At 38.5% G+C, this 15246-nt stretch overlaps 1 protein-coding gene across 2 annotated transcripts in view; it reads left to right on the top strand.

Moving 5' to 3' along the window:
* The window catches only part of ARMH3 (armadillo like helical domain containing 3), a 174351-nt gene that overhangs the window by 18049 nt on the left and 141056 nt on the right, over window positions 1-15246 (top strand). For both annotated transcript variants that reach the window (XM_054581406.1, XM_054581404.1), the window contains exons 5-13: window positions 272-379; window positions 5097-5189; window positions 5978-6052; window positions 6163-6249; window positions 10326-10382; window positions 11544-11587; window positions 12632-12692; window positions 14590-14636; window positions 15152-15227. In XM_054581406.1, the coding sequence (XP_054437381.1) occupies window positions 272-379; window positions 5097-5189; window positions 5978-6052; window positions 6163-6249; window positions 10326-10382; window positions 11544-11587; window positions 12632-12692; window positions 14590-14636; window positions 15152-15227 (648 nt within the window). The remainder of the gene's footprint in view (window positions 1-271; window positions 380-5096; window positions 5190-5977; window positions 6053-6162; window positions 6250-10325; window positions 10383-11543; window positions 11588-12631; window positions 12693-14589; window positions 14637-15151; window positions 15228-15246) is intronic.

Here is a 15246-nt window from a genome sequence, read left to right as displayed (position 1 = left end):
CCTTCCAGTCTTTGCAGTGCAATTTTAGAAAAGAGCATGGCCAAAAAACAACAGAAAAAGAGGATGACAACAGTTTTAGTTGCTGTTCCCCTTTTGATTTCTGGATCTTGCACATTTTAAGACTCAGACTGACTTTTAGAGCTCAAGTATTACAGCACTTGAATGTCAGCTGTGCAAGGGGAGGTTCTGAGGTTGAAATGTGAGGCTACAGATCCAGTGCCCTTCGTTTTGAGACTTCCTCTAGAAAGAATTCTTTCTCTCATCTCTGCAGACCTTGTGTGCACTCATTCGAGGAGTACATCAAAAGAATAAGTCTACGTCTGGGTTTGACATTATCAACATGCTGATGGGCTTTGACAAGGCAGAGCTGTGCATGAAGGTGAGGCATAAGCTGCAGCTGTGCCTGCGTGTGGCTGCTTCTGACAGCTGTTCATGGGTACCATCTGCAGACAGTTAGATGTACTAGAAGATTTGGACTCAAAAAAGATATAGATGATTGAATTTGGCCTTGAATTTGGATGTTTTTATCTTACAGATTTGGTTTATCTGAATAAAGAAAAATTTGAAATGCAAATTTGAGTTGAGGCATCCTTTCTCTTCAGGATAAAGACTGAGGAGCTTATTTTATGACTTATAGCATATGATCATACAGTCTTAAAAACATTTATGAACTTAAATAAAATATAACAAATTAATATACAAGGGTAACTTCTAAACTTTAAGCTTTCTTATTTAACACAATGACTATCTGAATTTTTATTTCTATTTTTTGACACTTTTTAAAATTAACAGCTTTGTTGATGTATAATTCACATATGTAATTCCCCCTTTTAAAGTGTATAATTTAGTGTTTTTTCAATATGTTCTTGAAGTTGTATAACCATCACCACTTTTAATTTCAAAACATTACCCCTGAAAGGAAATGTGTACCCATTAGCTGTCCTTCCTCATTCCCCTTTCTCTCTGGCCTCGGCAACTGTCAATCAGATGTGTCTCTATGGATTTACGTAGTCTGGACATTTCATATAAATAGAATCATATGTGGTGCTTTGTTTCTAGCTTCTTTTATTTAGCTTGTTTTCAGGGTTCATCTGTGTTGTAGCATGTAAGCAGTACTTCATTCCCTTTAATGGCTGCTTTGTATTCCATTGTATGAGTGTACCACATTTTATTTATTCATTCATCAGTTGATGTACATTTGGGCTATTTCAACATTTTGATTATAATGAATAATGCTGCTATGAACATTCATGTGTAAGTTTTTGTGTGGACATGTGTTTTCAATTCTCTTTGGTATATATGTAGGAATAGAATTGCTGGGTCATATGGTACCCCTATGTTTAAGACCTTGAAGAAGTGCCACACTCTTTTCCAAAGTTGATGTTTCATTTTACAGTTTCACTGCAGTGTATGAGGGTTCCAATTTTCCTATATCATCAACAATGGTTTTTGTCTTTTGTGTGTGTATATATTTTTTCTTTTTTTTTTTTTTTTTTTTTTTTTGGAGAAAAGGCTATTTAAACCCTTTGCCTATTTCTAGATTGAGTTATTTTCCTTTTTTTGGTTGTTGTTGAGTTGTAAGAGTTCTTTATATAGTTTGGATATAAGTCCTTTACCAGATACAAGATTTGCAGTGTTTAGGTTTTTTTTTGGTTTGTTTTTTAAAAGATTTTATTTTTTAGAGAGAGGGTAAGGGAGGGAGAAAAAAAGAGAGGGAAACACCGATGTGCGAGAGAAGCATCAATCAGCTGGCTCCCCACCCCAACTGGGGACCTGGCCCACAATCTAGGCATGTGCCCCGACTGCGAATCCAGCTATAATGTTTTGCTTTGTGGGATGACACTGAACCCACTAAGCCACACTAGCCAGGGCAGATTTGCAGTGTTTGACACTGTCTTGAATGAATGTTGTTCATAGTATGAACTTTGAGGAAGTAGTCTGTCACTCACTGAACTTAAAATAAAAAATCTCCCCTGGCTCATGTGGCTCAGTGGATTGAGCATTGGCCTACAAACTGGATGGTCATTTTGATTCCCAGTCAGGGCATATGCGTGGGTTGCAGGCCAGGTCCCCAATTGTCGATGTGTGAGAGACAGCCACAACGATATTTCTCTCCCACTGTGTCTCTTTCCCCTCCCCCCCCTAAAAATAAATAAAATGTTCCCTGGCTGGTGTGGCTTAGTGGATTGAGCGCCAGCCTGCGAACCAAAGGGTTGCTGGTTCGATTCCCAGTCAGGGCACATGCCTTGGTTGTGGGTCAGGTCCCCAGTATGGGGTGCATGAGATGCAACCACACATTGATGTTTCTCTCCCTCTCTTTTTCCTTCCCTTCCTCTCTGTCTAAAAGTAAATAAATAAAACCTTTAAAAAAAACTTAAAAAAATAAAATATTAAAAAAATCTGTGTGTCAAAGAATACTTTAGTGATTGGGTTATTTTAAAAAGTTATGAGCAGACAATTATGAATACACAAATATTTAATACCTGGACTCATTTTTTAAATTCAAGCCTATGTATTTCATGTATATATCATGGAAAAAAAGCCCGTATTTCTCCTTCATTCTCATCATTCTAACTACTGATGTGCTTCTGATTACGTCTCTGACTTTAGCCCTGACTGGTGTGGGTCAGTGGGTTGGGCATCATCCTGCAAACAGAAAGGTCACTAGTTCCACCTTTCTTGTGACATCCACCATGTCATTCATTGTGTCTTTAGCTGAAAAGTAAATCTGAACATTCACAGGCTGTTATCAGAGGAGGATGAGTGGCTTCTGCCTGCTGGCTGAGGCCTGAGGAGGATTCTTTCAAACAGTTCCCTAAATTGGTGGTAAAAGAACAAAAGTATTTCACAGCCCTGACTAGCATGGCTCAGTGTGTTGAGTGTCATCCTGCAAAGTGAAAGGTCATTGGTTCGATTCTCGGTCAATGGACTGAGGATTGGAACTTGCCCTCAGAAAGTGTTCAGCCCTGGTTGGTGTGGCTCAGCGGATTGAGTATCAGCTTGCGAACTGAAAGGTCACCAGTTTGATTCCAGGTCAGGGCACATGCCTGGGTTGTGAACCAGGTTCCCAGTTGGAGGCATGCGAGATGCAACTGATGGATATTTTTCTCTCACATCGATTGTTTCTCTTCGTCTTCCCCCCCCTCTAAAAAATAAATAAGTAAAATCTTTAAAAAAACAAACCAAAAAACAAAACTTAACACTGCAAATCTGATATCTGGTAAAGGACTTATATCCAAACTATAAAAAAAAAAGAGAGAGAGAGTAAGATCCCTAAATATCTCTTGATTGAAATGTTCAAAATGGAACTCATTGTTTTCTCAACATCTATTCTTTCTCATTCAGTCCCTGTTAGAATAGGGGCACCTGTCTTTTCAGTCCCTAATGCCAAAAATCTGGGAGTCATCCTTGACTCTTTTTCTTCTCTCTCATTTTTCATATCCAAACGATCACCAACTTCAGCTAATTTTACCTCAGCTTATATTTCTCACACCTTTTCTTTTTTCCCCTGTTGCCACTGTCCCCATTATCTATCACTTGAACTATTACAGTGATGTCTTCATTCATTCTTTTGACAAACCTTTGTTAGGCTCCTGTGTGCCAGGCACTGGGGATAGAGGCAAATAAGACATAGCAACTATTTTCAGAAAACTGATGGATTAGTCCTCATTTGTCTCCCTTCCTCCAGGCTTAGCATCTTTAAATCTGTCATCCACACTGACATCAGAGGTTTTGTGTCTTACACTCAAATCTCTCCTGCTTAAAACCCATCATTAGTTTCCTATCACTAACAGGATAAAGACCAAACTCCCTAGTTAGCCTTATAAAACTTTCATGAACTGCTCTGTAGTTATTTCTCTAGTCTCATCTCTCACCACTGTGCCTTGCTCATTATACAGTACTTTCTTAATAACAAACTGCTTGTATCTCAACTTTGTACCAGAGCTGTTTCATTCCTCATGTGTCTTTGATCATGCTAAACTTGTCTAGAATTTTTTTTCTTCTCAAGTTTTAATTTCTACTGATTTTTCAAAATACAACACACCCTTTAGGAGTACTAGAATAGGCGACATCTGAGCTAATTCCTTTCCTCCATGGGTATTTCTGTCATAGTAACCATTATATCAAAACTTTTTCTTATTTTTCTCTCCCATTATACTAAAAACAACTTGAGAGCAAGAGTCCCTGTCTTATTTTTGTTTGTATTTTTGAAAGCACAATATTTAGCATGTGATAGACCCTCACTACATATTTCTTGAACTGAAGTATCTTATTTTGAACCTTCACTTGACCTTTTAGCCTGCTAAAACCTTACTCTCCATTCATTTTCTTCCTTTATTTGGTGTAAAATATTTCTTTTCTTCTTACTTCTATTGTAATATCTAAAGGTTTTATCTTTTGATTACGTTGGGTCTAACAGCTGGTTGTTAGCGCAAGTGATAAACTCCAACCACATTGGCCAGTAGGACTGACCAGGATGGACACAAGCTAGCTTTGTTGCATAGTGCATATGGCAGGTGAGAGCCAGTGGTCATACTCTCTCGCTGTTGTTTGTTCAGTGTGCCTCCCTCAAATGATATTTTTTTTTAATTAAAAATGAAACGTACTTAGTTATTGAACTGTTATTAACCTTGAACTTAATTATTATTTAAAATTTTTAAATTGAAGTTTATTAGCTTATTGTTTTTAGTTTATATATTTAACCATGCTAAATAATAAGTATATACTTATTTACTTAATTTAACCATGTTAATAATAAGTATTGACCTTTTACAATTTATTATTGATCTTTTAAAATTTCTTTCATTCTAATCTAAAGGTTTAGATGAGGATGACAGGCTACAAACATTCATTTGGTAGAATAGTGAATTCTCTTGTTCTGTGCAGTTGTTCTAAAGCATTTTCCCCAAAATAGCTAGACTTAGAAGTCTTCCTTTTCTTTGTCTAATTTTGTAAGGCCTGGGCCTCAGGGAATGATGTGCTTGCTTCATTGTGTGCTATTGACATTACCCTGTGTAACATAACCCAGAATTGGACAAAGACATAGTGCAGATTTTATTTGATATGTTTTTACTTTTAACTGTTCTCTTTCTCAGAATTTGATGGAGAGTTTGGATTCATTGCTTTGTGCAGAAGGTTCTGAAAGCCTGAAGAGTTTATGTCTTAAACTTCTCCTTTGTTTAGTGACTGTAAGTAACTCATCTATGTTTCTTTGTCAGGGATGTTAATTGACAGCAGGGGCAAGCTTATTTGAATACTTGAACGCAAAGCTAGAAAGAAAAAGAGAACAATAAATTGTCTACTGGGGCATTACATCACTCTGTTGTGTTTCAGTGTGTAGGAGGAAGTTAGTTGCATGGGCTTTTGTTTCCTAGAAGTTGCTCTTTGGAGCAAATGCTAGCATTTTAATATACACGATATATGATATTTGTTACTTTAGAGGTGCTCCTCCTGGAGAACTACTGTCTTCTGGATTATCAGAGTTTCCCTTCTCATCAGATCTTATTTGGAAACAGTTTTTGTGATTCTGAATGTTTTTATTTGTTCATGATAGATTTTATAGCATGAAGCTGCCCTGTACCTTTTAGGAGGAGGGCGAGGTATCGTTCCTTTGCTTGAGGTCGTTCCCTTTCCCTGCCACCACTCGAAGACTTCTGGATCATAAACTTCTTCCTGTGCGTTTGAGGACTGAAACCCAAGAAACTTAAGCAAATGCTTGTGTGAGGGTATGAGAGAAACAATGAGAAGTTCAAAAATTAAGGGAGTTTTAATTTGCTAATTTCCTACCCGTCTACTGTCTGTTTTCGTCTATCGTCTGTTTAGCTCTGGTAACTTTAGGGGAGATTATGAAAGGTCTGGTAAGTATCTAGTAGAATGTTTTAACATTTTTGTTTCTCTTAGATTCTAGGGGAGGAGATATATATGTGATATCAGAGTTTCTCAGTGTAGACTTTAAAAAGTCTTTTATTGCATTCAGGTGACAGATAACATCAGCCAGAACACTATCCTGGAGTATGTAATGATCAACAGCATATTTGAAGCAATTTTACAGGTTGGTCATTTCCCTTGTTAGCTCTTTCTGTTTTGAGTAAACCACCTCCTTAACTATATTCCTAGGAACTAGGAGTTAGCACTCTCACACATTTCTGGTTCTTATTACAGATACTCTCCCACCCCCTAAGTCGTAGGGAGCATGGGTATGACGCTGTAGTCCTCTTGGCTTTGCTGGTGAACTACAGAAAATACGAGGTATGTGGGCCCCTTAATTGATAGTTGTTATCTTTCTATAATCTTCTGACATATGGCTACTTGTAGGGGCCTTTGCTTAATGTAGAAGACATGCTCTTGGTAAATGGTATATGGATTTATTTTGATAAACCAAATTCTAAAAATCCTATATTAAATGCATGGGGAAGATGATATAGCTGTTTAAAGGAATCCTGTAGTACAACTTCTAATAAAGTGAGTAAATATCCTTTAATATAGTGGTTCCTAAACCCAACTTATTATTTAAATCACCTCGGGACTTTTTAAAAAGAAGAAATTTCGGGGTTTGTTCTCAACACACTGACTCAGAATCTTTTGGGGTGGGCCTGGGAATTTGTGTGTGTATGTTTTTAAAGATCCTCTGTTGAATACGATGATTTGCTAGGTTTGGGAACCACTCACCTAATGCATATGGTTTGAAAGGTTGGACTTCTATATGTTGGATTTCCTTAATGCAATCCACTTACATAAGTATCATTGTTGGTCTGGGAACTCTTTCTGATTTTAATGGAAATTGAAGATGGCCCTGTTCATGTTAATTCTGGAGTTCTTTTTGCCCCTGAATTTATTGGGGACAGATTTATAGGTTTTTGTGATGAAGAGCAGAACTCAGAGAGAATTCTGCTTCGATTGGTGTGTTTGCTTGATTTCCTTCAGAAGGCAGAATACACAGAAACGGAAGGGGGCCACTTAAGGAAGACCAGGGGCCTTATTGGAGATAGCTTCAGAGCAACAAGGAGCTAGTGGTACTTTACTAAGCCCAGAAGTCAGGAGCTGCTTTGAGGCAACCTGACTTTCTTCACTCAATAAGTAGCAGTGCTATGAGAAGTGGGCCAGCTGGAGGGATAATTGTCATTTCTGAACTTTTGGATCTTTACTTAGTGATGTTAGATATGCTTCCTAGTTACGTCAAAAGTGATAAGTAACAAAATCTGGAGCTCATTCTTATATGGAAGGATATGGAAGAAGGGGAGGCCATAAGAAAGAAATACTTGAGGAGGAACTAGAATATGTGGAACGACAGTAATGTGTTATAAATCTCAGGAGCTGATGGCTCTCATTGTCTAGGAGGAACTGATGAATGGTGTTTACAGAGACTAATAAATATGTAATTTATCACCAACACCTGTTTTTCTGGTGTTCTAGAGGGATTGGCTTGCTAGCCATTTTGATCTCTGACATGTGTAATAGCCTCTGGGCCTTATTACAACAGCAAGAAAAAATAGCTGAGGAAAAATGCTGAAGAGAGTTAAAGAAAATTGAGTTATATGTGATAGGAAAACACCATCATCAGTACTGAATATTTTCAGAACATTCTGCTGGATGCAGGCCACTTTGAGGCAGTGGTTTGGCTTCTCTAAATGTGAACTGAAACCTGGCTTAGCCCAGTAGGGCTCTCTGAAATGTCAGCCTGAAAAATTGGACATGGCCAAGGAACTGGAGAAAATCATATTTCTGGAGTGAGGTATGCATCTGTAGTCTGTCAGAAGCCCCAGAAGAATTAATATACTAGGCGAGGTCAAGCTGGTGGGCATAATTTATCTGGGCTTCGCAGCTTTTGATATAAGTCACTCACCAGAAACCATTAAGGAAGCCTGGTGACCATGGAGGAGGAAGGTTTTTTTTTTTTGACAGGAACATGAGGAATTCCAGATGAACATAGCAAAACCAAAAGCTGGTGAAATTTTATGCAAGCTAGTATGAGAGGGTGTGTGCTGTGGAGAACAGCATTCTAGCTATACCACAATCCATCCCATGATCAATTCAGTAGGTCATAACCTTTCCAGAAAGGTGCAGAGGGCATCAGAGAGGCTGGGTGCCCAGCTAAACACAGAGAAGGCAAATAATCTGTTGGACTTAAGGAATGGGAGTGATAGAAAAGATGCCATAGAGTAAAGGTAAAAAATAATTCTTCCTTACCTCAAATAATACATTCCATTTTAAACATTTTATCTAAAGAGATAGAGGAGGCAGAAAAAGAAAAAAAAAAAGCCTAAGGAAGTGCAATGAAAAATGGTAAGTACGGAATGATTTAGATCAAATAAAGGCAGGACCCTATTAGAGTGACCCCATGAGGGCTCACTGAGTTTGTAATTCTGTTTTGTGGCTGAAAAGTAGATTGCCTCTAGTTTAAAAACGTGACCAGCACAACAGGTACATAGTGCTAAGGAGAATCAGTGCCTGGAGAATAGAAATTTTCACAGCGTTAATATCCTGGCCTTCTAGATTGGCCATGTCCCCTGAGATGAATGACTCACTCCCCAACTGCTGCCCGTTGAACACGACATTTTCCAGAAATTACAAAATTGTTTATTATGTCCAGTTGCAAGTTGTTCCTTTCTTTCTCTCTTTTCTTCTTCCCCAAAGAGCTTCCTTTGAATGTGATAAAAATATCCAAGGAGTAAAAAATATAGTTACCAACCATTGAGCCTTTACCGTATGCCAAATACTATGCTAAGGATTTTACATATCTTCGTTTAAGCCTCAAAGCAACCCCAAGGAAGAAAATATCCTCATTTTACAGAAGAGGAGATTGAGCTTAGGTTTAGTGTGCCTAACTTGTCACAATTAACTAGAGGAGCTAGAACTCAAACCCTTGCTTTTAGCTACCTTACCTTTCCCCCAACTGCTATTAAATCACAGACTGTGCTTGGTAATTAGGTGATCCTTATCATTACCTAAAACAGTGTACTTTTGGGAAGGTAAGTGGCTGGGACTTTCAAAAATTATGCCAAGAAACTGGCCTTTTCCTTCTAGTGCTGTTCTATTCATGGTGACATCTATAGGTCAGCCTATTGCTGATTTTCTTTTTTAAGCATCCACTTGTATTGGATCTTACCTGAAGTTTGTAACACCAGCAGGATTTGACTATTGGTTATGGGAAGAAGTGTTGAGAGCTTTCTTTTGTTAGATCAAGTAACAAATTGAGTGGGTTTTACTCCTTGAGTTGTGTTGTAGAAAACCTTATAAACATTTGAGCTGTTAAGAAAGCAAAGCTGTCTCTCCATTCCCAATTCATGTTCAAGAGATACCCTCAGAAACTTGATTAAATAAGGTCTATGTGGGGGGTTAGTCTTGTAGTTGGGTTTCCAAGTTTCTCTATAATGAGTTTTCTTGGTTGCTGTAAAAACTGCCAATCTGAGAACTATTTTTCCTTGCTTGCCTTGGGTTAGAATTCGTGCCTGATCTACATGAGGTCTTTCCTCACATCCCATGGGTGGGATGTTTTTAAGGTGAGCAGGTCATTGGTTCTCATCTCTCCAGTAGGAGATGGCCCAACTGCTTAATGAGTTTAAATATATGTTCATTTCCATATGCTGCCCAGCCAAGATTGGGTCTGGAAAAACTCGGGAAATCTTCCAATGCTATAAGTGATGGGACAGTCATTAAATCCCAGTGTCCTGACCAGATTGTAGTTTGGGTAATTACATCCTTTTTTTTCAGTTCTCCTGCAGTGTTATTTGGGTATCCAATCCATAAATGGCCTCTCTGGCTGTTAAGCAGCTGCCACTTTCCACCCCCCAGGTGGCTTTGTTTTATGGGTGGGTGAATCAGTCTTTGCATATCGTTTGTGGAATGGTTAGGGAGCCTTTGGGATGAGAATGTAAGTTAGCAACTTACAAATTTGTGCCTTATGGCAGAGAAGCTTTTATGTCCCCTGAAAGACCGTTGTCCCTGTGGACTTAGTAAATTATTGGCAGGATAGGACAAAGTGAGTTTTGTGGAGTGTTCATTTACTTTTTAGAAACAATTAAGAGGGAAAGATGGGAGAAGTGGCAGACATAGGCCTGAGCTGCTTCAGCCTAGAGGAAAACGCAGATAGAACAACATTTGTGTGTGTGTATGTGTGCATATGTGTGCATGGTGAATGTGCATGCACACGGAGATTTACTGGAAATGAGAGGAGTCCGCTGGCAAGATGGGTTGGGTCTGAGTAGTAGGAGCATCACTACAGAGAAAGGGCCTGCTAACATGCCTTTTTGTTAACACTGTGTTAAATAGTTCATGGGTTCTTAAGTAAGCCACACTCACCTTGAGTCTCCTCTCCTCTTTAACAGTCTGTGAATCCTTATATTGTGAAGCTGTCTATTGTGGATGATGAGGCCACGCTCAATGTGAGTATCTGGATCTTTGTGTATTTTTTTAATTACTTGAATTCAGTGGACTTACAGTGGCTATTTAGAGAGCACAGAGCTATTATATTAATTTTATCTGGCTATAAAGAGGGAATTGGTGTATCTTTTTAGAGCATTACTGCAATTATCTTATTGTAGTCTATATTCTTATCATGGAAGGAAGGTTTGAGGGGACATTTGCTTGCTGACCATAATGAAATGGTTGGTTATATTTCATGTTATAGCGTGCTGAGGTTTTTTCTCCTACAGAGTCAATAAATTACATTTCCCAGAATAAGAAGGTTTAGATGGTATATCAAATCATCATGCTGTATACTTTAAATAGCTTACAATTTTATATGTCAGTTATACCTCAGTAAAGCTAAAATTTTAAGAAAAGGGCTTAGGTGACTAAATGATGGAAGATTCCTTCCCACAGAACTAGTCAGATGGCATTTATAGCCTGGCTTGGTAAAGCTGAAACATGCTACAATGTGTCCTTGAAAGTCTTGGAAATAACATCTGATCTCTGAATATAGGGAAGAGGACAATGACCAGGTGTCTGGCTTTATTCTCTTTCCATCTTGCCCTCTTCATTCTTCTAATTTCCCTTATGAATAGAAATGCACATGATTCATCGTGTGGCCTTAGTTGATCTTTGTGTTGTACTTAGCTGATTCTAGAGGGAAAGTCACTTTAACATTTTTGGATGCCTCTCATTACACTCCTTGCTTCCTGTGGCCTGACAGAGAGTGGCTTGTCCATATGTACCTTCGTTTAGCATGGGACTCATTGTCACTTTTATTGTGGTTGTTTTAGGGACATATATATGAGAGGTTTTTTTTGTTTGAAGCTTCTAACTCAGTCTTCTCTTTTGAGGTGAAAATGATCCCAATGAAATTGTCAGTGATCTGGGCTAGCCTGTTTCACCCCCTGTTACTCTGTAAAGTAAGGATAAGAAAGATAAGTAAATCAGAGAAATCTCTCCAAAGAAGTTCCTTTTGATGCTTTGGCAATGCCTCCCGGAATTTCTGTCCTTATTGGCCAACTCAGGTAGAACTTCATGGGCTTGGACCATGGGGATGTAATTAGTGTCCCTGCCCTAATTATAGTATTGCCACCAGGCCCTTATTTCACCTCTGCTATCTTTTTCCTTTCTAGGGAATGGGGCTTGTGATTGCTCAGGCTTTATCTGAGTACAACAGGTAAGTCCACCTTTCTAGAAGGGAAGGGTCTAATTTTCATTTGGGTTGGTTGAGTAGGAAAGAGGTTTGTTAGAGTTCTTGGGTGAACTTCCCTTACCTGTCCTAGAAGGGTATTCAGAGGCACAGCTGCTGGCAGATGCACTTACCCTAACTTGGCTGAATGGCTTTAGCAGAGCTTGTTTCCAACACCAGGGGAGAAGCCACCAGGTTAGTGTCCATCTTTTCTTTAAACAATTAGGTACATTCTTTGCAACATTTAGTATTTTATCGCAGAGCATTTTAGTATTTTAGCCACAAGCAGGCTCTTCCATTTGGCCCAGTGTATCACACAAATGTCACTTTCTATGTAAAAAAGTTTGCAAAGCCTTGACTTTTTGTACACCTAAAAAATAAATAAAAGGAGAAAATATTGAATTAATTTTAGTTTGCCAGATTCTTCTTTGTTATCAGGAATCAACGGTAGTTTCCCGGAGTCCCTGTCTCTTCTGGGAGCTCTCTTCACTGATGCTGGCTTTTCCTCTTGCTGTGCATGGGAAAGGATCTGATACTCAGTGAATGGAAACCAGAAGTTTCCCCAATCCTGGCAAGGGCCAGGCAGGACCTTATTCCATATTTTCCTCACACACAATTGGGTGATGGATTTTCATATCTGTTCCATCTCCACAAATAGTTAGCTCACTGATTTCCATCCTCTTCCTTCAAAAACAAAGCTTTTCGCTGTTAACAGCCTTGAAGTAATTTCACTGCCACACTTTTCAATAATTTGTTTGAAAAATAACTGGATCACCCATATGTTAGAGCAGTTTCACACTTTTGCAGCTTGCTTTCTAAGTCTCCCAAAGTAGCCAGACATTTTGGTACCTACTACCTCAAGAGCAGGATGCGTGCCTCTTAGAAAGACTGCAGTGGCTATACTGTCACAGTGCTTTTGTTTTCTGGAGTCAGTGAATTCTGCGAGTGCCCTGTCCTGATTACCTAGAATGCTAAGGACAAAGACATACTTGATAAATAATACTAAAGTTGAATTTAGTTATTTTTGTTTAGGCAGTATAAAGACAAGGAAGAAGAACACCAAAGTGGTTTTTTCTCTGCTTTAACAAATATGGTAAGTCCTACTTGTTTTTTCTCTCCTGCTCAGAAATGTAAGATCTATAGAGGTAGACAAACCTGGACTCAGAAGTTCAGATGTTTGAGATGATGGCATGATTAGGGGAGAGAGAGAGGGCTACTCAGAGCAGATTATTTTGAGAACTGTGTTTCTTTCAGTGACTTCCAAACCAAAATGACGTAGGGGGAAGGATTTCTCTGGGACAGATTTTTTCCTCAAATTAATTACCATATTTTGCTGTGTATAATGTACACTTTTGTGCCCACATTTTTCAGGGAAAAATAAGGACTCACATTATACATGAGTAGTATTAATTCCATAGCTATGTAAATGTTTTTAATTCTTTTATTTATGCTTATACATTAAAAGTGTAACTCTAGAAAGCAATAACAATATCTGTATGCAAAACAATACCCTAGAATACAGTAATTGATTCTGTTTCTAAATATAAACAAATAAAAAATTGAAATTAAAAATTAAAATCAAAGTTTTTTTTTTTTTTTTTGAAAGTTTGGGCTAAAAACGTAGGTGTGCATAATACATGGGAGCGCATTACACACAGCAAAATATGGTAATTTAATTTTTAAAGGCTACAATAAAAGTACGTATTAAGCCAGGCTTCTGCTTTCTATAGAGTTGGCTTTGTTTGAGGGTAAACCCTATAGTACAGAGAAAAGGAGGGTTTAGATCTTACTCTAACCCTGCTGTGGCCACTTGTTTCCTCATAGCTGGTCCTGGAGTTGAGGATTTGGTGCAGTGGATCTGAGCCACTCGTCTAAAGGCTTAATGGGCTGAGAGGTCCATGGTCTACAAAACTCATTGGTCAACCTTGCAAGACTGCTGAGCAAGATTTCTCAACCTTGGCATCCTAGGCATTTTGGGCCAGATAATCTGTGACTAATCTAACAGGTCTTAGAATGTAGGGAGATACAGAAAGTCTTTTTGGGCTTTGGTATTCAAATAATTAGCCTAGGGCAAGACAATTTTGAGTTCAGTGCAAGAAACGGTCATCCCTTTAACCCTCCAAAAGGCAATTGCCCCTCCCCTTCAATGACTATGCCCTTTCCCCCTTCTTTCTTAGAGCCTACTCTCAGGAAAGACTTGATGCACTTTAACTATGAAGCATCAATTACTAAGGTCTCTCAGAGGTCAGAGCAGTATGAACATGCTGTATTGGTGTTTGGTTAAATGCTTTAGATATAATTATATTGCTCTCAGGGATCTTTGCCTAAGGAAACTCCAGCTGTATAGTTTTGGACATCAATAAACAGATGGAAAGATATTTTTAGAGGGAAGGGCATCCTTTTCAGTGCCTCTGATATCACATATGAGAGGGAGCCTACTCCATTTACTTATTCGGCTGGCCTGCCGAGGACACAGACTAAAGGTATTGTGATCTGAAAGATGGGCAATGGACCTCACATAGGCAGTTCTGGTCTGAAACTCAAGTATTCCCCCCGCATATGTCTATGGGGGGAATGATGAAGTCAGCCTACTTTCTGTGATGTTCTTCATGAATTAGTTTTTGACTTTAACAAAGCAACTTCCAGGAAAGATGCAGTGATGAGAATGTCTAGGTTAACTTTACTTGCTGTCAGTGGTTTACTAAATTTATCCATCAAAAAGGAGAGCTGGACAAAAGTACTAGGATTGTTTTTAAGTTCCTTTAAGAAAAGACAATTTAGTGGAGTTATCATTATTTCATTTATTACTTATGATTCTTTTAAGATCTTCAAAGTGGGCTGATATGCATGTGTGTATAACTGGTGAGCAAGAGTTCCAATTTTCCTTGGGTGGCAAGTAGCTTGTTTTTTCACTGGTTAAAAGACTTCTTTAGCAGAGCTCCTCTTACATTTTCCTGCTGTAAGTGTGCAATTCCCCCTTTCTTCCACAGGTGGGCAGCATGTTCATAGCAGATGCTCATGAGAAAATATCAGTACAGTAAGTGCCTGACATTCTTCGGCAGCTACTTGAACTTTAGTGTGGACTCACTGACTGGATATGGGAGTGTGAAACTCATATCCTCTTGTTAATCTCTTACAGATTCAAACTTTTTTTGGTAATATATCAAATGTTTCTTGAGTTTTAGAAACCTCTACTTTGGTTCTGTGTATTGAGCCCCAGGAAGCTGAGAAACTGTGCCCAGTGATCTCTGGAATGAAAAGAAAGAGGGCTGGGTATCTGAGCCAGTTAACACATAGCTGGATTGGGTTGAAAAAGTGAGAGTGAAAATAGTGAATGAAGTAGATAAGAACTAAGGAATTAAAGTTAAGGCCCTTTACTCTTTCCTCTTTGCTTATATACACTTTACACATGTCAGGAAAGGAAATAAAGGAAGCATTAGAAACTCAGAAGAACTGATAATGAGGAGCTGGGATGAAATCTTATCTTGATGTTTATATTGTTCTAACTCCTTCACTATAAGAACCTCTTCAATTTGTTCTCTTTTTCTTTAGAACCAATGAGGCCATCCTTCTGGCACTTTATGAAGCTGTTCATTTAAATCGCAACTTCATCACAGTGTTAGCTCAGGTTGGTTTTATTAAAAACT

Source organism: Pteronotus mesoamericanus, unplaced genomic scaffold, assembly GCF_021234165.1.
Source record: "Pteronotus mesoamericanus isolate MK-2021 breed Mesoamerican mustached bat unplaced genomic scaffold, CSHL_Meso_final contig_657, whole genome shotgun sequence".
Taxonomy (NCBI): Eukaryota; Metazoa; Chordata; class Mammalia; order Chiroptera; family Mormoopidae; genus Pteronotus; species Pteronotus mesoamericanus.
This window is presented reverse-complemented; position numbering and strand designations above follow the sequence as displayed.